Source organism: Bufo gargarizans, chromosome 5, assembly GCF_014858855.1.
Source record: "Bufo gargarizans isolate SCDJY-AF-19 chromosome 5, ASM1485885v1, whole genome shotgun sequence".
NCBI lineage: Eukaryota > Metazoa > Chordata > Amphibia > Anura > Bufonidae > Bufo > Bufo gargarizans.
The window spans coordinates 147,288,928-147,309,945 of NC_058084.1; the positions used below are offsets into that span (position 1 = coordinate 147,288,928).

The following is a 21,018-nucleotide window of genomic DNA, read 5'->3' on the forward strand; positions in this document are numbered from 1 at the left end:
GCATTGCATCCGGAAGCAAGTGCGGGTGCGATGCGTTTTTCACTGATGATTGCTAAGAGATGTTGTTTTTAAACCTTTAGTTTTTTATCACGCGAGTGAAAAACGCTTCAAAACGCACTGCACTCCGCGCGGAAAAAAATTTAACAACTGAACGCAATCACAGACAAAACTGACTGAACTTGCTTGCAAAATGGTGCGAGGTTCACTGAACGCACCCGGAGTCAATCCGTCACGCTCGTGTGAAAGGGGCCTCGGGGCCCATATAATGTACTGATTTATATGCTAGTACATAAAACAGAGATCAAACGAGACAATTTATGCCTTAAGCAATACTTGTTAACTATGTACACACATCCAGCAGAGCAGGCCACGACTCTTTTTTCCCTTCAGGCTAAACTATTTTTTATGCATTTCCTCCAAAAAGTATAATTATGGTATAAAATGAAAATGATCTATACCAGTGATGGCTAACCTCTGGCACTCCAACTGTGGGTGAAACTACGACTCCCAGCATGCTCCATTCATTTCTATGGAGTTCTGAGAACAGCCAAGCAAGTGTGCATCTTGGGAGTTGTAGTTTTACCAGAGTTGGAGTGCCGGAGGTTAGCCATCACAGATATATACTATATACTCAGTCCTATATGGCCTAACTCTGAAATAAGGTATGCACTAAGTACTACCTCAGTGTCTCCTTCTTTGATGTTTGAAAAGAATCAATCCCTGCCCACCGGCTTTACACCATGTATAATACATAATGTAAAGCCTAAAGCGGAGGTATTTAGTTTTTTATTGTACATGTGGTGCCCTCTCATGTCACACACGACCTTTGGAGAACATTTTAACATGATATTTTTTATTTCTGATTTCTCCTGTAGCTGGGGCTGACACACTAGACCCAGTTACAGGAGGAATACAGCTTTGTGACATGTACTGCAGTGCTGAGCTGGGTACTGCTAAGACCCAGCAGCTCCTGCAGTTTCCTGGCAATCACAAGATCGCTAGGACTGGAGCCGGAAGCAGCATGGCCACTGCATGATCTATATATACAGAGCTCACTGGCATGAACAGTGAATCTTAACAGCATAGCTACAAATCTCTACCAGGAGACAGAATTTATGGCAATAATGACTTACAGCAGATCCTGGTTTCAGAGGTGTAGCTGCTGGTAAAGGGGTTATAACATGACCTCCCTGAAAATAGAAAATACACATTACATTTTTTTCTATTTTGTTTAGGCACAATCTATTAAACTTGTAGAATTTTGACTAAAAAGGACTGGAATGCTGTAGTTAGCTTTTAAGAGGACCTGTCACCTCACCTGTTGTTGTTCCCCCATGAAATAACAATTCTGGAGCATCTAGATCTATATGTTGCGTCGTTCCTCTATTATTCCTTATCAATAAATTAACAACTGGGTGTTTAAAGGGAATATGTCACATTGTAAAAGCACTGTAATCTGCACGCAGGGTGGTTTCAAGCAGGAGGAGTTGAGCAGATTGATATATAGTTTATGGGAAAATATTCAGTATAACTTGTAATTTATACATTTAAATTCCTGCTCATTCTGGGCTTTGAAGTCAGGGAGGCGGTACCATCAGTGATTGACAGCTATCTCTGTATACACTGTAATAGAGGGAAGGCTGTCAATCACTGATAGGACCGCCTCCTATCTTCAAAGTCCAGAATAAGCATGGATAGAAATGGAAATATTACAAGATTTACTGAATCTTTTCCCACAAAACTATATATCAATCTGCTCAGCACTTCCTGCTCCGTAACATGCTGCTTGTGGTTACAATGTGTTGTCATGATCACAGGTTCCCTTCAGGACAATGTCTCTACAAAGCAGGGATTGAGCAATGTCAGAGAGAGCAGGGTCACGCCCCCAACTGGTAACACCCTGTTGTCAATTTATTCACACATTTCTAGCAGTGATAATAGAGGAATCACAATGCAGAGATCTGAGAATAGATCAGTGGTGGTGAACCATTTAGAGGCCGAGTGCCCAAACGGCAACCCAGATCCCACTTATTTATCACAAAGTGCCAACACAGCAATGTAACCTGAATACCAATATAGTGTACCTTCCATGTACTTTATCCTTTAGCTATAACAGCCTGCCTACATTCAGTGCGCTGCCTGTGCTGTTCATAGTGCGCAATTCGCTGATAAATGGCAGGAAAAGTCTAAGGTATATTGGTGCGCCTTAGGCTTTTTCCAGGGCGTGGGTGCCCACAGAGAGGGCTCTGTGTGCCACGTCTGGCACATGTGCCATAGGTTCGCCACCACTGGAATAGATGCTTCAGGATTGGTACTTTATGAAGAATACAAGTATTTACTAAAACAGACTTTTTTAGAAGAGGTGACAGGTTCTCTTTAAGTGCAGTCCCAGGTGGTTCAGGATCCGGTTTAATATAAGTTTATCCATCACAAAAAGTGATGACATATCATTAGTATATACATTTACTTTCTGATCAGCGAGGTCCTACTATTTAGTTATTTCGCTGTATAATGAAAAGCTTTCCTCTATACAAGTCATGATTCTAGCATATCATACCAAAATACCATCAGGACTTATTAAAGAACTACTTACTGTTTCTGTCTGCCAAAAAGTGTCAACAATGGGACATCTCTGATTACCGATAACATTATAGTACCATAACCATGCTTCTGCATTTATAGGCTCTCCTACAGTCCCCAGAATTTTCAAAGAATTCAGATCATACCTGGAGGAAAATAAGAGACATCAGGGATGATCATTAAAGTAATTATAAAGTTAATTGATACCTAGAGGATCTGTTATTATTCCTTCAAAAAGTAAACAAAAGAAGAAATAGCAGCGAAATTATAATAAAATGAACTGAACTTTTTTCTGTAATAATCCAATTATTCTTATCTAAACCATCCAAAGCTTTAAGGCTATGTACACTTTTAGTGGCAATTTTTTATTATTATTGCATTGTACTCATTTTGGGCTAAAAATAATTTTTTCAATTGGTCTTTTTTTAAATATTGAGCAGTTTTCCCTGCACAGCTTTGAGTTTATCTAGTAGCTGGTTCTGAATGTTCTCTCTGCTGGTCTGGGCTCCTTATCTCTGACCTTATAAACACTTATTATAGCTCTATTATTTTCTTACTGATAAGAATGTGGCTTATGTAAGTGTTTATGACCTCTCAGTAGTTTAGAGATGAGGTTTATTAGATGACTAGCACAAAGTGAAAGTTAAAGAACCATTCACACAGCTAGAAAAACTGTTAAAAGGGGTTGTCCAAGTTATATTTATTGATGACCTATCCTCAGGAGCAGGTAAACAATGAAGAGGAGGCAGCACTGGCACGGCGCACGCATTCTCTTCAAACAGCTGATCGGTGGGGGCCCCGGGTGTCAGACCCCAGCCGATCTGACCTATTGATGACCTATTCTGAGGATAGGTCATCAATTAATATAACTTGGACAACCCCTTTAACCTTTTGTGACAGAATGGCTCAATATTTTTAATAAAGACCAATTGAAAAAAAGATTTTTAGCACAAAGTGTGTAAAATGCAATCATAAAAAAACTGCCCCCGAAGGTGTACATAGCCTTTAGGTAAATATGAGAAAGTGTTTGAGGCCTGCAGCAAGCAATGTGATATACAATGTGCTCAATCAAAATACAAAAACTCACTTTTGAATGACATCATTTCCATATTTCATCAGTAAGCGTATGGCAGTGGGTGCAGTATAAAACTGGTTCACCTTGTACTTCTCAATGATTTGCCAAAATCTTCCCACATGTGGATAGGTAGGAATACCTTCAAACTAAAAAGCATAGAATAATTGGAATGGTTTTCAGATGCATACATCTCTAGGACACTGGTACTCCTTGCAGAGATCCAGCTGGTTTAGAGAATCTTACAGGCAAATCTCTGGGGAAAAAATATGAAAATTAGCTTTCCTACAAAAGGAAGAAAACTGCATCTATAGTGGCCCTTAACACTAGCTCAGCAAGGACAACCAATACCCCCAAAGAGCTGAATCAAAGTCATTTACAGGGGTTGTTCCATCAAAAATATTCAACATTTTTCAAACCAGCACCAGGATCTGAATACTTTTGTAATTGCGTGTAATTAATAATTTAGCATAGCCACTGAGTTATTCAATAAAATGTATCTGTATAGCGCCACCTGCTGTTTGTGTTTTTCTGATTTCTCTGTCCACCTCACTGAGAGAAAGGACATGTCTCCTGAGCTGCCAGCTTGATATAAATCTAGCATAGTAACTGGAGCAATGAATGGGGAGATTTCTGGATCAATGTGAGGTACAGGGCTGGTTCTAGCTTTGTTAGACAGAGATTGTCATGTACTATATGATGTCTGATTTTTATTTTTATATTAATAAAAGCCAGCAAGAACCCTGCTCTGTACTGACAAGGAGAAATATCTCTGTAATGGGTTAGGCAGTCATTTATATGGTAGCTACCTATAGGTGGCACTAGAGAGAGAGAGACAGTTTTCTTTCTTTTGGAGGAGAGCTAATTTGCAGATGCATATATGAAAAATGGCAACAAAAATTTACTTGTAACCCAAAAATAAAATAATGTCAACATGAAATATGCTTTTAATGAGATATCTCTATTCGGCCTCTCATGTTGTGAAATCCAGGTCAATAGACGGAAGTGCTGGATTGTTAGGCTTCTTTCACACTAGTGTTAAGTTTGTCCGGCAGGCTGTTCTGACAGGGGAACGGCCTGCCAGATCCATACTAACAGATCCAGCCCAGCCCCATTCACTGTAATGGGGATGGGCGGGAGATGCGGTCGCAGCACGGCAAACTAGCTAAGAGGTGGCCGGACATATACTGCAGCACGCTGCGTTTCTTGTCCAGCCGCCTATCAGCATGTTTACCATGCTGCAGCTGCAGCTCCTGCCCGTCACCATTATAGTGAATGGGGCCGGGCCGGACTTCCGTCAGTATACGTGGGCTATAGCGTTAGTACAGATCCGGCAGGCCGTTCCCCTGCAGGACCAGCCTGCCAAACAAACCTAATGCTAGTGTGAAAGAAGCATTACAGGCTGGATTAGATTAAATATGCTGGATAACTGGACTGTGATACAGTCCTGATCAAAAGTTTAAGACCACTTGAAAAATGGCAAAAAATCATATTTTGCATGGCTGGATCTTAACAAGGTTCTAAGTAGAGCTTCAGCATGCAACAAGAAGGAAAGGAATTAATGAAAACAACGAATAAACTGAAACAGACTGTTTTTCAGCTGATCAAAAGTTTAGGACCACATGCCTTTAAAAGGCCAAATCTGTGCAAAGATGTGGATTCATTGTCATTTGCTGTCAGGTAGTCACACTTTGTGATGGCAAAGGCAAAAAAACTCTCCCTTTTTGAACGTGGTCGGGATGTTGAACTGCATAATCAGGGTCTCTCACAGCGCACCATCGCTGCTGAGGTGGGACGCAGTAAGACAGTCATTTGGAATTTCTTAAATGATCCTGAGGGTTATGGAACAAAAAGTTCAAGTGCAAGACCCAAAAAAATTTCATCAGCACTGAGCCGGAGCAGCCTGTTTCAGTTTATTAGTTATTTTCATTAAATTGAATGCTCAAAAAATGTTTTGTCTCACTCCCATTTCTTCGTGTTGCATGTTTAAACTCTACTTGGAACCTTGTTAAGATCCAGCCATGCTAAATATGATTTTTTGCCATTTTTCAAGTGGTCTACAGTGGTCTAAAAATTTTGATCAGGACTTTGTATAACCGTATATAATGCTGTCTTGGGTGAGGAACCTCAGATATGACATAATTTGGCCAGCTTACCATCACACTGGTGGCACCATTAGCTAGTGGACCGTAGGTAATGTAAGAATGACCGGTGATCCAACCGATGTCAGCTGTGCTCCAGTAAATGTCCTCTTCATGGTAGTCAAAGACGTACTTGAATGTCAGAGCAGTGTACAGCAGATATCCTGCAACTGTGTGCAAAACACCCTGTGCAAAAGAAATCAATCGGTATCAGAAACATACGTATATGTACAGCATGTAATACACCGTTTCCTGAATGCTGATAAAGTGACAGCATACATGTGATTGGCAGAACTAAATGAGTAGATATCAGAGCTATATTTATGTAACAATGCAGACTATGTCATTGAGGGTGCATGGAAAGCTCGAAGGGCGGCGTAAGGGGGTCATTATCATGAAGTATCTGTTACTTAGGTAAAAAAAAGAAGATTCCTATGAAATGGTTGAATATCATATGAAAAACCTTCACAGATGAGGACACGTCAAAAACTCTTTCCTGGTAATTTCAGACTTTTAGGTGCAACGGTGACCTGTCCTTGGACAACCCCTTTAACTTGTCTAGGAATATACAAAGCATCACCCGGTGAAGCAGTTTCTTATCTTTACTGACAAAACTGAGGAAACAATGAATACATCATTTATTGATTTTGAGTCTACTGGGGGAAGATATCCTCTGCAATGAAACGTGTTCATTGTTGTGCTTTATGGCTGCGAATATAGAAAAAGACTACAAACAGTATGTCTTCCAGGATGTTGTACTGGAAAACACAAATGTCACACTGTATGAGCTGGAATGTTTGGTCAGGGAGTGGCACTGCTTAAATGTCATAAAAGAAAGAATGTGTCTATAAATGTCCCACATACGTGGACATGGCTGATGTGGCATTTTCTTGCCCGAGTTTCCTGGTATCTGACAACCAGGTTAGTAGGTTTTGAAGAAAACAGAAAGATGACAAGTCCACACCCTCATTAGTAAGGAAACATATAGCACATGGTGGATTAGGAAGATAAAGAACACTAGGTCTAACACGTGCTAAAAGGTGGTAGCACCTTGTCACTTCATCAGTGTTGTGGCTTAGGTCCACCAATGATGCTGCCAAAACAGTGTCAACATGCAGATCATCACAGTTGTCAACCTGAATGCAGCCAAAAGCAGTTTTGCACCTATTAAACTGTCTGGCCTGCTGCATGTGCGCTTGGCAGCTGAAGGCATCTGTGTTGGTCCCAAGTTCATATGTGCCCACATTGCTGAGAAAAAAAATTATGTTTCAATATATGCAAATGAGCCTCTAGGAGCAACGGGGGCGTTGCCATTACTCCTAGAGGTTTGGCTTTCTCTGCAACTGCCGCTCCCTGCCCACTTTGATTGGCAGGGACATGTGTGGTCACGTTTACACTGCCTGGCCCTGTCAATCAAAGTAAAGAGAGAGAACAGAGTCTCCAGGTGCAGCACAGCTCCACTCAGTTATGACCTGGGAACCTAAAGGGGTTGGCCCATCTCATTAATTGGTGGCATATATCGCCACTGATGTCTGATAGGTGTGGGTCCCACCTCTGGGCCACACACCTATCTGTGGAACGGAGCTTGCAAACTGAGCGGCCAACGCTCCATTCACTTCTATGGAGCTGACGTGCTTCCTTAGAAATTAATAGAGGGCAGTCCACTCTCCTACACTTTGCGGCTCCATTGTAGAGATAGGTGTGGGGCCCAGAGGTGGGACACACAACTATCAGACACTGGTGGCATATCCTAGCGATATGCCACCAATGTACGGTATGAGATGGGCCAACCCCTTTAAAGTGACCCTGGAAAAACTCCTAAAACTGGTCTCCATGTTGTAGGCAAGTCCAAATTGACAGAAGTTGGGGCAACTCAAGTACAATGCCACTGCAATACCATAGGACAGCGGTACAACTGAACTCAGGAGGGTATATGTGGCCGTCAGGCAGTGACATAAGTTCCTGATGCTCCCAGTGTTAATTACTGCTGAGAACATCAGATCATTACGTACCTGGCCACCGGCAGTCAGGAGGGCTGCTACTGTTTACAGAAAGTAAGCAGCCAAGTCTTTCTAATTCTGTAAACCCCTTTAACTATCGTTTGTTCAAAATAATTAAAACTCACCAGTTTAGCTGTGCTTAAGGGAAAAAATAATCTAAATGAAATAAAAAATCTAAATACGGTAATACCTTTCCAATAATTACATTATTTTTAGTGGAGATTATAATTACCTTTGGCTTTCCAGTGGAGCCACTTGTATAAAGGATAAACAGAGGCTCTTCTGCGTCCAGCCACTCAGGTTCACACTCCTCAGCCGCCTCCACCATCAGCTCATCCAGCCACCTGTCAGTATCGGGATTCCAGGCAATCTGCAGACAGGGCCAAAATGTTCATCAGTGACCAGGGCTACCAATGAGAACGAACAGCTGCAAAACATAATGTACTGTGCACTGCACACCAATGTCAGGAATAGAAAATGTACACAACTATTCTCTTCTTGGAACTGCGACATTAGACTGCTGGTAAACACGTATAATTGTCTCTTGTGAGGGGGCCATACAAAAATGAAAAATCATCATATAAGAAAGAGGGGTTTGCTTGTTTTTTTTTTTTTTTTTTAAACGCACCCAAATATGCCAACTTAGTGCTACTTTTTTGTGACTTTTTAAAACAAATATTAGGGGTCATGGACGGCCTACTCCATTTTTTGGGCGAAGAAAAGTCGCTAATTTTGTTGCAAGTGCTGCATGGTGACAACATTTTTGACTTCTGGGTTTTTCAGACACCCTCTCCACTTTTCCAAAAAATTGCAACATGTGCCCCAGAAAACACAATACATTACTCCAGGAATCTACTTCATCTCCTAGCTGGAGTAGATTTCTGTTCTGGCGCACACACAGTAGAAGGTGCACCTTTTAATAAATTGGTCGGCTCTACAGCCAGCAGGGTTTTAACTAAGACCAAAAGTCTTAGCTCCAAAAAATTCTAGTAAGGCCGAATGCACACGGCCGTTGTTCACGGCCGTGAGCTTTCCGTGGAACCGCGGCCTGGATTCCTGCTGAGTGCAGGAGCACACGGCGTCATGGATTGCTATGACGCCGTGCGCTCCCTGCTGCCGCCACAGTACAGTAATACACTGAACAACGGCCGTGTGCATTCGGCCTAAAAGACTGTGTGGGAAACCAGCCTTAGGGCTCCTCACACACACACACACGTTTGCTCTGGTGTTTATTGACCACTAAAAAAACAATATAGAACATGCTATTTTTTTCCTTAATGGAAAACATGCATTTTATATGGTTTTTCAGTGGTGTTTTTTTTTTTTCAAAACAAATGTATTAATGGTGTTTTTTCCCTTATAAAGATGGAAAAATGCTTGAAAAAAACCCATCATTTTAACATGCTGCATTAAAAAAAAAAATTGCTAGAGACACAAAAAATGCCACCCAATTAATGAAAATTCCAGTAGCAAAAAAATGTGTCCTGTATTTTATATTTCCCACAGACTTTCAGGTAACATCTGAAGCTGGCGTTTCTTTTTCCACCAAAAATACATCACAAAAAACTGAGAATTCTTGTACAGTCACTCAGAATTGAGAAAACTCGTTGGAAGAACGAGTGAAACGTTTTCAAGAAATCTACAGTACGTCCAGTTGCCTTGATTTATTCTTTACAGATAGGCGTTAAAAAAAAGTCACTAAAAACATGCCGGATACACGACAGAAAACTACAGTACTGAAGAAAATTAGGCTCAGGCAAGACTGTAAAAGTCTCTGGCAAATGAAAAGAATATTATCCATAAAGTATATTACTGGGGGAATTACCTGAAGTTTTGACTTGTTTTGGTTGTTGAGCCTCCCGCTCAGGTGCCTCACCACAATGCAGTTCTTCACAGTGTGCGTCCTTTGTGACAAATACAGTGTAAACATGCAGTATGTACGTACATGACCCAACACATTAACGCATCACGAGCGTCAGGATGTTAGAGTTAAAGGGGTTGTGCAGTGACTAGGCTAGGTCATCCATATCAGATTGCTGGGGTCTGACCCCCGACACACCCGCCTTTCAGCTGTCTAAAGGGGTAGCTGCACTCCCGCGAGCACTACTTCCTCTTCAAAATTACCTGGGCATCGTCTCCCTTGTAGAGGCGGCGCAGTGCAATTACAACTGCTCGCCCCATTCAGCTATCCTGGCGTGCCATCCTGCACAACCCCTTTAACAAATACATGCCAGTCTCTATAATAATTTGCTGCTTAACACCCATACGTAGTAAAAAGTGAATTTAACACAAAATTCCAAGCCGACTCCCCACTAATGCTTTTAAAAGACTTGAACTTTAACATGCGTGATCCACGGGCCAGCAGTTTGAGATACATGCCATGTCTCTAAGGCACGGATGCACGACCCATGGCCCTCAAAGCCATGGTTTGCAGCCCCCGTCCTGCTGGACAGGAAACACAGCTGATCGTCTGCCTGAGCGCCGTATGACCATGGATTAAAGCTCCCGCAGGAGCAGTTTGAGAGGACAGAATGGCTTTATTACCGCTTGTGCTTTCTCTTGTGCTCGGTGCATTGCGCTCAATGAATGCCATGCAGTAAATAGAGGAAGTGGCTGTGGACCCAGCAACCACATTATTGGCGGATGTCTTGGGCACAGCAAGCAGAGCGGGAGGCTCTTGGCAGACCCTGATCAGGTCTGCCAGTATACAATGAGCCCCCCCCCCTCCCCCACAAGGGGCTGTTTTCACCTGTAACTGGGGTTTCTTTAGATGCCCCAGTTAAAGTAGAAAAAGTGCTAAAAGTGAAAAAAAAAACGTGTCAGTGTCGGCTAGAAGTTTTTTAAAGACCTCCTGGGGAAAATATTTTCTTCTAAAAATATATTAAAAAAGAGTGATGAAATATAATACAAATAAGTAAAAAAAATATATAAAAAAGCCCATGCCAACCAAAGCTGTTCACGTGAAGCTATACATATTATACATCAAAACGACCGACACAAAATAATTTTTTATTTTGGTGTCAGTTTGAATATTTAAAAAATAAGGAGCTATAGTTTGGAGGAAGAAAATTATGGTACTTATTAAATACATTTTGCGCCATTTTCCCCAAATAAAGCTAAAAAAAATTGCTAAAATATATACCGGTATTATAAACTAATATGTCTCACGTAAAAAAGTTGCAAAAAATTATTTTGGTGGTCCAACAAAAAAGGTACAACTGTTAAACCACCATGTGTGCTAAATCACAAAAATGTGTCTGGTCATTAAGGCTTTTTCGGGCCTGATCATTAAAGGGTTAACCAATGAGCGCTATTCCCGCTAGTATGGTTATTACATGGTACCTGTCACCCAGATATAACCTATAACTGTGGGACAGGAGGTAGTAATAGCCAATGAGTGCCGTCCTCTGCAGGGAAGGAACGCGCTCATTTAGGCTACATTCACACGTCAGTATTTTTCTATAATCCGAATTTCGGTCCGTTTTTTGCGGATCCGTTGTTCCTGAAAATGTTTCCGTATGTCATCCGTTTTTTGCGGATCCGCAAAAAACAGAAACATGTATACATTTCAATAATCAAATAAAGTTGTTTGGATTTCTTTGAAAAAAAATTTGCTATGTGTTTCCAGGAACGGATTCCGCAAAAAACGGAAGACATACGGAATGACATCCGAATGTCTTCCGTTTTTTGCGGATCCATTGACTTTGTATTGTACCAGGATCCGAATTTTGCGGAAAAGAATAGGACATGTTTTATATTTAAACTGACATGCGGAACGGAACAAACGGAAACGGACAGCACACATTGTGCTGTCCGATTTTTTCCAGGACCCATTGAAAATGAATGGGTCCAGATCTGGTCCTGATCTGTTCCGCAAAAAACGGAACAGATCAGGAAAGAAAAAACGGACGTGTGAATGGACCCTTATGATAGCAGGTTAGGAAATGTCGCCACTTAAGCCCCTATCACACGGCCCAAATATCGGGAACAACTGTTGAAATGCTCGTTCCTAATAAATGGCCAATTAGCCAATAAATGAGCAATCACTCGTTTCATCAGGATGAAAGATGCTGGATTATTGGCAGCACATCTCCCTGTGTAAAGCCTCATGCAGACGTCCGTGGAACACGGTCCGGAAGATACCGGACTGGCATTGCAGGAGTGCACGGTGTCATTGGTTGCTATGACGCCATGCGCTCCCGCATTGCCAGTCCGGTATCTCACGGACCGCGTTCCACGGACATTGCCGATAATCAGATGAAATGAGTGAAGGAGGAATGACTTGGGTAGCAATCATTACACTATGATGTCATTTATGGGGGTACATGTATCCAGGGGGTAGTGATAGGCAACAGACATTAGGAAAAAAATAATTTCAAAAGTCATACTTTTCCAGGCATTTCTGTATAGCCTCATCTGCAATATGCTTCAAGTTGATGAGTTTTTCTCCTCTGAACACACCATCTGCAAAATAAACATTTATTTCAGGCCTGATGGCCACACAATGTGCGTCACAAAGTATCAAGAATTCTGTAAAAGTAAATACACATGGCAGAGTTACTGCAAAGATTTCCACAGCCATTACATACATTTAAAGGGGTTGTCTCTCTTCAGCAAATAGGATTTATTATGTAGAGAAAATTAATACAAGGCACTTACTAATGTATTGGGATGTTCCATATTGCTTCCTTTACTGGCTGGATTAATTTTTCCATCACATTATACACTGCTCATTTCCATAGTTATGACCACCCTGCAATCCACCAGCAGAGGTCGTGTTTGCACATTATAGCAAAAAGCACCTGCCTATGTGCAGTCCCACGGTCCCGGTCACCGGACCGGCTGGCACTTTTTCCGATAGTGTGCAAACACAACTACCACTGCTGGATTGCAGGGTGGTCGTAACCAAGGGAAACAAGCAGTGTAAAATGTGATGGAAAACTTAATCCAGCCAGCAAAGGAAGCAATATGGACAATCACAATACATTAGTAAGTGGCTTGTATTAACTTTCTCTACATGGCAAATGCCACTTGTTGAACTGACAAAACCCCTTTAAAGGAAAACCGTCAACACAAATGACAAAACTTCTTCTATAGATAGGTAATCCATTGTCAGTTTACTTCTGCCATGAGGGGGTTGTTCTCAGAAGGATACTCCTTGTGATAATAGTAAGTGTAGGACTGAGAAAACCGTATGTTTTATTGAAAGCCCTAGATAAAGATGCCCATAGCAGAGCATTGCTCTCTCAGGCCACAGTGATGGTCTGACTGAGAAGGTCCAGCCAGCCTGTCATTTTATGCTACAGGTCCAAACAATAAGGAAGCTAGGGGCCGGGATAGGAAGTATAATACAGTAGAGCGACTTCGATAAATGATATCCAGGAAATGATCCTCTCATTTAAAAAAAAGAATATTCACAAACATGTTGTTAAAATGTGGATGGATGTTTCCATTTAAATAAAATGCATGCACATGCTGCAGAAACAACCCCTCTCCTGTTCTGTGTGTGAATATACCCCGAGGCTGCGATCCGCAGTACCATACAGTACCTGCAGTAATCAGGAGTGCACACTGCGAGTCCAAGATTCTTTCACAAAGTGAATCAGAGGAAAATCCTGCAAACTAACACAATAGAAATCAAGGGCATGTCAGTCATTGTCACATTTCATAGGCATGAAATAATGCTGATCGGTAAATTAAACCTGTCCGACAGGGTTTGGACTGGGAAATATTCTCCTCCATTCTTAATGATTATAATTTAAATTCAGTTTATATTCTCTGTTTATATCTTAAAATGATCCTGTCACAATGAAAAACATTCAGTATAAGGCTACATCCACACGACTGTGTTTGGGATCCACGTCCGATCTGCAATTTTTGTGGATCGTACACAGACCCATTCATTTGTGTAAGGGCTCGTTCACACGAACATTTTTTTGCTTTCCGTATAAGGGCCGTTTTTTGCGTTCCGTATACGGAACCATTCATTTCAATGGGTCCGCAAAAGCAAAAAAAACAACAACAAAAAAACGGAATGTACTCCATGTGCATTCCGTTTCCTTATTTCCGTTCTGCAACATTTTTAGTCAGGTCCTATTATTGTCCGCAAATCAAGTTCAGTGGCTCCATTCAAGTCAATGGGTCCGTCTAAAAGACAGAATGAATATGGAACACATGTCCATATGTCATCCGTTTTTTGCGGATCCATGCTGTAGAAATACTATGCCCAGCCCATTTTGCACATGTGTTTGGTGTTTGCAATGAATACAAAGTTCCTGTTTTTGCGGAAAAACGGAATGGAAACACAACGGATCCAAAAAACGGAACAACGGATCCGTGAAAATGGACCGCAAAACCATACGGTCGTGTGAACGAGCCCTAAGGCTATATGAACACAACCGTATGTGTTTTGCGGTCCGCCAAAAAAAACGGATGACGTTCCGTATGGCATCCGTTTTTTTGCGGATCCATTGTAATAATGCCTATCCTTGTCCGCAAACTAGAAAAAAAATAAGACATGCACAATTTTTTTTTGAGGGGCAACGGAACGGATGTACTGATGCGGACAGCACACTGTGAAATGAATAAGTCCGCATCCTATCTGCCCAAAAAAATGAAACGGACACGGAAAAAAAAAAAGTTCGTGTGCATGTAGCCTTAGGCCCCTTTCACACGGGCGAGTTTTCCGTGCGGGTGCGATGCGTGCGGTGAACGCACTGCACCCGCACTGAATCCTGACCCATTCATTTCTATGGGGCTGTGCACACGAGCGGTGATTTTCACGCATCACTTGTGCGTTGCGTGAAAATCGCAGCATGCTCCTCTTTGTGCGTTTTTCACGTAACGCAGGCCCTATAGAAATGAATGGGGTTGCGTGAAAATCGCATGCATCCGCAAGCAAGTGCGGATGACGTGCTATTTTCACGCATGGTTGCTAGGTGACAGTCTATTCAGTGTATTATTTTCCCTTAAAACATGGTTATAAGGGAAAATAATAGCATTCTGAATACAGAATGCTTAGTATAATAGTGCTGGAAGGGTTAAAAATAATAAAAAAAAGTTAACTCACCTTCTCCTCTTGTTAGCGTAGATGCCGGTCTGTTCTTTATCTGTGGGCTAAAGGACCTTTGATGACGTCAGATCACATGCTCCATCACCACGGTGATGGACCATGTGATTGGAGCATGTGATCTGACGTCACCACAGGTCATTCAGTCCACAGCTAAAGAACAGACCGGGAACTACGCTAACAAGAGGAGAAGGTGAGTTAACTTTTTTTTTATTATTTTTAACCCTTCCAGCACTATTATACTATGCATTCTGTATTCAGAATGCTATTATTTTCCCTTATTACCATGTTATAAGGGAAAATAATACAATCTTCAGAACATCAATCCCAAGCCCGAACTTCTGTGAAGGAGTTCGGGTCTGGGTACCAAACATGCGCGATTTTTCTCACGCGAGTGCAAAACGCATGACAATGTTTTGCACTCGCGCAGAAAAATCGTGCATTTTCCCGCAACGCACCCGCCTCTTATCCGGGCAAAAAACATGACGCCCGTGTGAAAGAGGCCTTAGGCAGATGTGTGATTTGTGGACTACAAAACGGATACAGTCTTGTGAATGTAGACCTTGGAAAAATTTATTGACGGAAATTCCAGCTTTTCCACGCTTTGACAGTGGGAGGTCTTGACAGTGATTGACAGCCATCCCTGTATGTCAAATCCTTCTGAGAGTCTCTAAGTAGAACCACCCACTGGACTCCAAAGCAGACGAATTTAAAGGGAACCTGTCACCGGGATTTTGTGTATAGAGCTGAAGACATGGGTTGCTAGATGACCGCTAGCACATCCGCAATACCCAGTCCCCATAGCTCTGTGTGCTTTTATTGTGTAAAAAAAAACAATTTGATACATATGCAAATTAACCTGAGATGAGTCCTGTACGTGAGATGAGTCAGGGAAAGGACTCAGCTCAGGTTAATTTGCATATGTATCAAATCAGTTTTTTTACACAATAAAAGCACACAGAGCTATGGGGACTGGGTATTGCGGATGTGCTAGCGGCCATCTAGCAACCCATGTCCTCAACTCTATACCCAAAATCCTGGTGACAGGTTCCCTTTAAGAGTAACTAAACTTTTACTCAACTACAGTGAAAAGAATCTGTATTCCGTATACATTGAGAAGTCAGCGATGCCCGAATATAGTGAATTTAAAGCGTGGTAAAAACCTGGACTTTGGGTGGCAATTTCTTTAATAAAAATAAAGCATTTTATAAAAATAATTTTCAGGGCCTTTGGATTTTTTTTTTTAAAGAGTTGAATTAAAGTTCAGTTATTCTTTAAATGCAAGCTGAATCTTTTCTGAAAAAACTACATATTCTGCTCAGCTCCTCCTGATCTATGACATGCACGTATGTCCACAAGGACTGTTTAGATTTACGCTAATTTTGGAAGCTAATTTGCTAGCTTTTTGTCATCATAGAGCAATGCATTGTAGAATTATTGTGTATTATGTATTAGGGTTCAGGCACACAGCCGAGCCCCTGTGCTGTACGGACAGAGATGTTCTCCGCTATGGCTACTTTCAGTATTTGGTCAGTATATTTCATCCGAACCAGGAGTGGTCCAAAACACAGGGGTGGTTCACATTTTCACTGTACTTTTTCCTTTATAGGTTCCACTTACAAGTACTGATGACAAATATGGACCAAATACTGACTGTGCGAACGTGGCCTGTGGGAGAAGACAAATCTGGTAGTACATGCAGAGTCAGATGATGCATGCCACAATTATTTTTCAATTCCAACAGAACAAGCACAAGCATTTGATTTTCCTCCAGAAACGTTGGAGTGATATGTAAAAAATGTAACCATAATTCACTCCATTCAAGGGGATAATTTCCTAAAGAGGACCTTTCACCAGGATACATATATTGAAATAGTTATATTACCTCACAGTGCGGCCCCCAGTGATGTCTTTCCGCTTTTTTTTTTCAAAGCCCTCCCTTTTCGTCCGCTGTGGTCCTTGTTTGTTTTGGTGCCTCATATGCTAATGAAGTGATTCGGTTCAACTAGGCGGGAACTTGAATTTGTCCTGGGCGCGGTTATCTTCTCCCAGGCTGCGAGCGCATCAATCAGAGCGCCCCGCTCTTAGCCAGGAGAAGGAGCTTAAGTTCTCCCGAGCCGTGCGCCATCTTGGAGTCCCCGGCGGATGCTGCTGCTGCTGCCGCCTATGCCGCTGCGTTGCTTTCCGCCGGGGGACTTCAAGATGGCGCACGGCTCGGGATGTGTAAAAGCTCAAGTTCTCGCGAGAACTTGAGCTCCTTCTCCCTGGCTAAGAGCGGAGTGCTCTGATTGGATGCGCTCGCAGCCAGGGAGAAGATAACCGCACCCAGGACAAATTCAAGTTCCCGCCTAGTTGAACCGAATCACTTCATTAGCATATGAGGCACCAAAACAAACAAGGACCACAGCGGACGAAAAGGGAGGGCTTTGAAAAAAAAAAGCGGAAAGACATCACTGGGGGCCGCACTGTGAGGTAATATAACTATTTCAATATATGTATCCTGGTGAAAGGTCCTCTATAGGAAATGATCCCCTTGAATGGAGTGAATTATGGTTACATTTTTTACATATCACTCCAACGTTTCTGGAGGAAAATCAAATGCTTGTCCCCGCCTAGTTAAACCGAATCGCCTCATTAGCATACCGGGCGCCAAAACAAACAGGGACCACAGCGGAGGGTCCTTAGAAAAAAACTGAAAGACATCACTGGGGGCCGCACTGTAAGGTAATATAACTATTTCAATACATGTATCCTGGTGAAAGGCCATGTTCACACTCTGCTGGGTATCTTTGTTAGACCTTGAGTGTCCAGAAATGTACAAGAGATCTGTAACCATCTCATTCACATTCTGCAGTTTTTCATGGCTTGTTGCGGTCATTTGTCACAGTTCTGTTGCTTATTTTTTCCATTCGCTTTAATAAGAAAAGTCACAACATTAGAAATAAAGCATGCAAGATACAAAAGAGGCTTTACACAGTGTCCTGATGCAGTTCTAGTAACATTTTCAAGCCCCGAGTCTGAAATTATCATAAAAGAGGTACCTACCACTATAGAATGAACGGCACCGATCCTTGCACACGCCAGCATGGCATATACTAGCTCTGGGATCATTGGCAAATAGATGGCCACCCTGTCTCCTTTCTTCACACCTTAGCAATAAAGGAAAACTATGTTATTAAATAGGAACCATGGTGTCACACTACACCCTTAATGGCATTGCATGGGCTAGAGTTTAGATGTTTCCCAATATGCTATATGAATATATTTGCTCAGTGGATCAGTTACTATTGAAGCACCGTGAACCATCCCTGTCTATCTACTATACTTACTGCATATTAAAATACATATTGAAATTCCTTGAAGGGGCAGTTCACGATTGACACATTTTTAAATCCCTACCCCTTCCCCGCTGTACTTGTGAAGGGAAGCATATTTGCCTGCTCCCTGACGCTCGGCTCTGTAGGTCCCCAGCTATAATCACTGCGCTTCACTCCCCACATGTAAACATCCAGCATGGACGGCGTCACTGTCATGGTCTTACCTTCGTTTGACATGTGCTGGCGGCCATCTTGGTTTCTGGGTTTCTTGTAGCCTCCCACCCTGCGGCTTCTCCTTCCCACTGGGAGGAGCTGGATGCCTAGCTCATATATATAGAAGGTCTGTGGCTTCAGTTCCTTGCTTGGTCCTCCTGTGTTCACATGCTTCTAAGACTGCTGCTGCTTCTGGTTCCTGATCCTGGCCTCGTCTGACTACCCCGTTGGTTCCTGATCCTGGCTTCGTCTGACTACCCCGTTGGTTCCTGATCCTGGCTTCGTCTGACTACCCCGTTGGTTCCTGATCCTGGCTTCGTCTGACCACCCTCCTGGTTCCTGACCTCTGTCTACGCAAGACCCTGCTTCGGTTTAGCCATCCGCTTGGACTTTTGCTACGGCTTGATTTCCAATAAAGCCTTCTTATTTCCACTCATCTCTGTTGTACGTCTGGTTCATGGTTCCATGACATTAGGACCAAGCCATGAATTCTGACGGTACAGGGCCATCCTCGCTACCTACGCTGGTTGCCAGACTTGATCAGCAGGATCACCTGTTGGGTCGGTTCGCTGTGGCGTTGCAAACCCTGCTTGAACGCACGGCTCATTTCGCTTCCGTTGCCGATGGGTCGGTTGTCGCTCCTGGGCCCGCTCCTACTGCCGCCCCGGTTGTTGCGCCAGAGTCTACCCCGACACCTGTTGCTGCGCCTGCGGTGTCTCGGGGTATGACCGGTTCTGCCCCCCTTCCACAGCGCTTTGGGGGAGAGCCAACTCAGTGCCGAGGTTTCCTTAACCAGGTGGGCATTTATTTCGAGTTGCTGCCACATGCCTTTCCTACTGAGAGATCAAAGGTGGGCTTCTTGATCTCGCTGCTCTCGGACAAGGCCTTGGCCTGGGCCAGCCCTTTATGGGAGAACAACAATCCGGTGGTTGCCGAGTTTTCCGGTTTTGTTGCTTCTCTTCGGAAGGTATTCGATGTGCCGGCTCGTGCTGCCTCTGCTGCGAAGCTCCTTATGTCCATCAGACAGGGTTCACGATCCGTAGCTGAATACGCCATTGAGTTTCGTACCCTGGCAGCAGAGGTGGGCTGGAATAATGAGGCTCTGGTCGCTGCTTTCTCTCATGGTCTCTTGGATGCCTTGAAGGATGAGGTTGCAGCTAAGGACCTACCAGTGGAGCTCGAGTCTCTTATTTCTTTCCTGATTTTGATTGACACCAGACTCAGGGAGAGACCTTCCTTTAAGGAGAGCCTGCGGAGGTCTCCTAACAGATTGGCGCCTACGTTTGCTGTCCCACCCGTGCCTCCCTCTCCTCCCACGCCTCCTGGGGATGACTTGTCTGGGGGTGAACCCATGCAGCGGGGGTTTGCTCGCCTGTCCGAGGGGGAGGGGGCACTCCGGAGACGCGAGGGCCGATGCATGTACTGTGGTCTCGGTGGGCATTTTCGGTTGGCATGTCCGAACCGTCCGGGAGAACGCTCGCACCTGAGGTCCTGTCGGGGGCAGATCTTGGGTGGAGTCTTCTCGTCCCCGGTTTCCCGTGTTGACAAACCACTGATCACGGTTGTCCTCTCCTGGGTCGGGGGCTCGGTGACGACCCAGGCGTTGGTGGACTCTGGTGCTGGTGGTTTGTTCATTGATAGAGTGTTCGTTGCCGCCAATTCCATTCCTCTGCAGCCTCGAGGTTCCCCACTGGCTCTTGAGGCGATAGACGGCAGACCCCTTCTGCCGCCACACGTGACTCATGAGACCCTTCCAGTGGGGATAGCCATTGGTGCCGTTCACAGAGAGTCGGTCTGTCTCCAGGTTATTTCGTCTCCACACTACTCGGTGGTCTTGGGGTACCCCTGGCTCCAGAAGCATAATCCGACTTTCGATTGGAGATCGGTCGAGATCCTCTCGTGGTCACCGCAGTGTGGGGTTAGTTGCATCCATGGGCCTGTCAAGTTGCTGTGTACTTCCTCGGACTCTCTGTTGCCTCCTGAATACGAAGAGTACCGGGATGTATTCGATAAGGTGCGCGCGGTTGCCCTACCTCCGCACCGCCCATACGATTGTGCCATAGAGTTACAATCCGGTGCCGTTCCTCCTCGTGGCAAAGTCTATCCACTGTCGGTAGCGGAGAATGAGGCCATGGAGGAGTACGTGAGGGAGGCGCTTTCACACGGACACATTCGCAAATCCTCGTCCCCGGCAGGGGCTGGATTTTTCTTTGTGAAAAAGAAGGGCGGTGAGTTGAGGCCTTGCATCGATTACAGGGGTCTCAATCGCATCACGATCAAGAACGCTTACCCGATACCCTTGATTTCCGAGCTGTTCGATCGCCTCAAAGGGGCCACGGTCTTTACCAAACTCGACCTGAGGGCGGCATATAATCTGGTAAGGATCAAGGCGGGCGATGAGTGGAAGACCGCGTTTAACACCAGGACCGGTCATTATGAATCCTTGGTTATGCCCTTTGGGTTGTGCAATGCGCCCGCAGTCTTCCAGGAATTCATCAACGATGTTTTCCGTGACCTGTTGCAGCAGTGTGTGGTGGTCTATTTGGATGACATCTTGGTATATTCTGAATCCATGGAGGCCCACATTATGGATGTCAGACGAGTGTTGCAACGGTTACGAGAGAAC

At 43.7% G+C, this 21,018-nt stretch overlaps 1 protein-coding gene across 1 annotated transcript in view; it reads right to left on the reverse strand.

Annotated features, from left to right (window-relative positions):
* LOC122938510 (acetyl-coenzyme A synthetase, cytoplasmic-like) overlaps positions 1 to 21,018 on the reverse strand; it is a 53,649-nt gene that overhangs the window by 11,467 nt on the left and 21,164 nt on the right. Inside the window, exons 4-12 of the mRNA XM_044294062.1 lie at positions 17,908 to 18,011; positions 13,343 to 13,415; positions 12,182 to 12,257; positions 9,619 to 9,697; positions 8,026 to 8,163; positions 5,809 to 5,979; positions 3,668 to 3,801; positions 2,594 to 2,726; positions 1,134 to 1,190 (exon numbers count right to left, since the gene is read on the reverse strand). Coding sequence (XP_044149997.1) covers positions 1,134 to 1,190; positions 2,594 to 2,726; positions 3,668 to 3,801; positions 5,809 to 5,979; positions 8,026 to 8,163; positions 9,619 to 9,697; positions 12,182 to 12,257; positions 13,343 to 13,415; positions 17,908 to 18,011 — 965 coding nt within the window. The remainder of the gene's footprint in view (positions 1 to 1,133; positions 1,191 to 2,593; positions 2,727 to 3,667; positions 3,802 to 5,808; positions 5,980 to 8,025; positions 8,164 to 9,618; positions 9,698 to 12,181; positions 12,258 to 13,342; positions 13,416 to 17,907; positions 18,012 to 21,018) is intronic.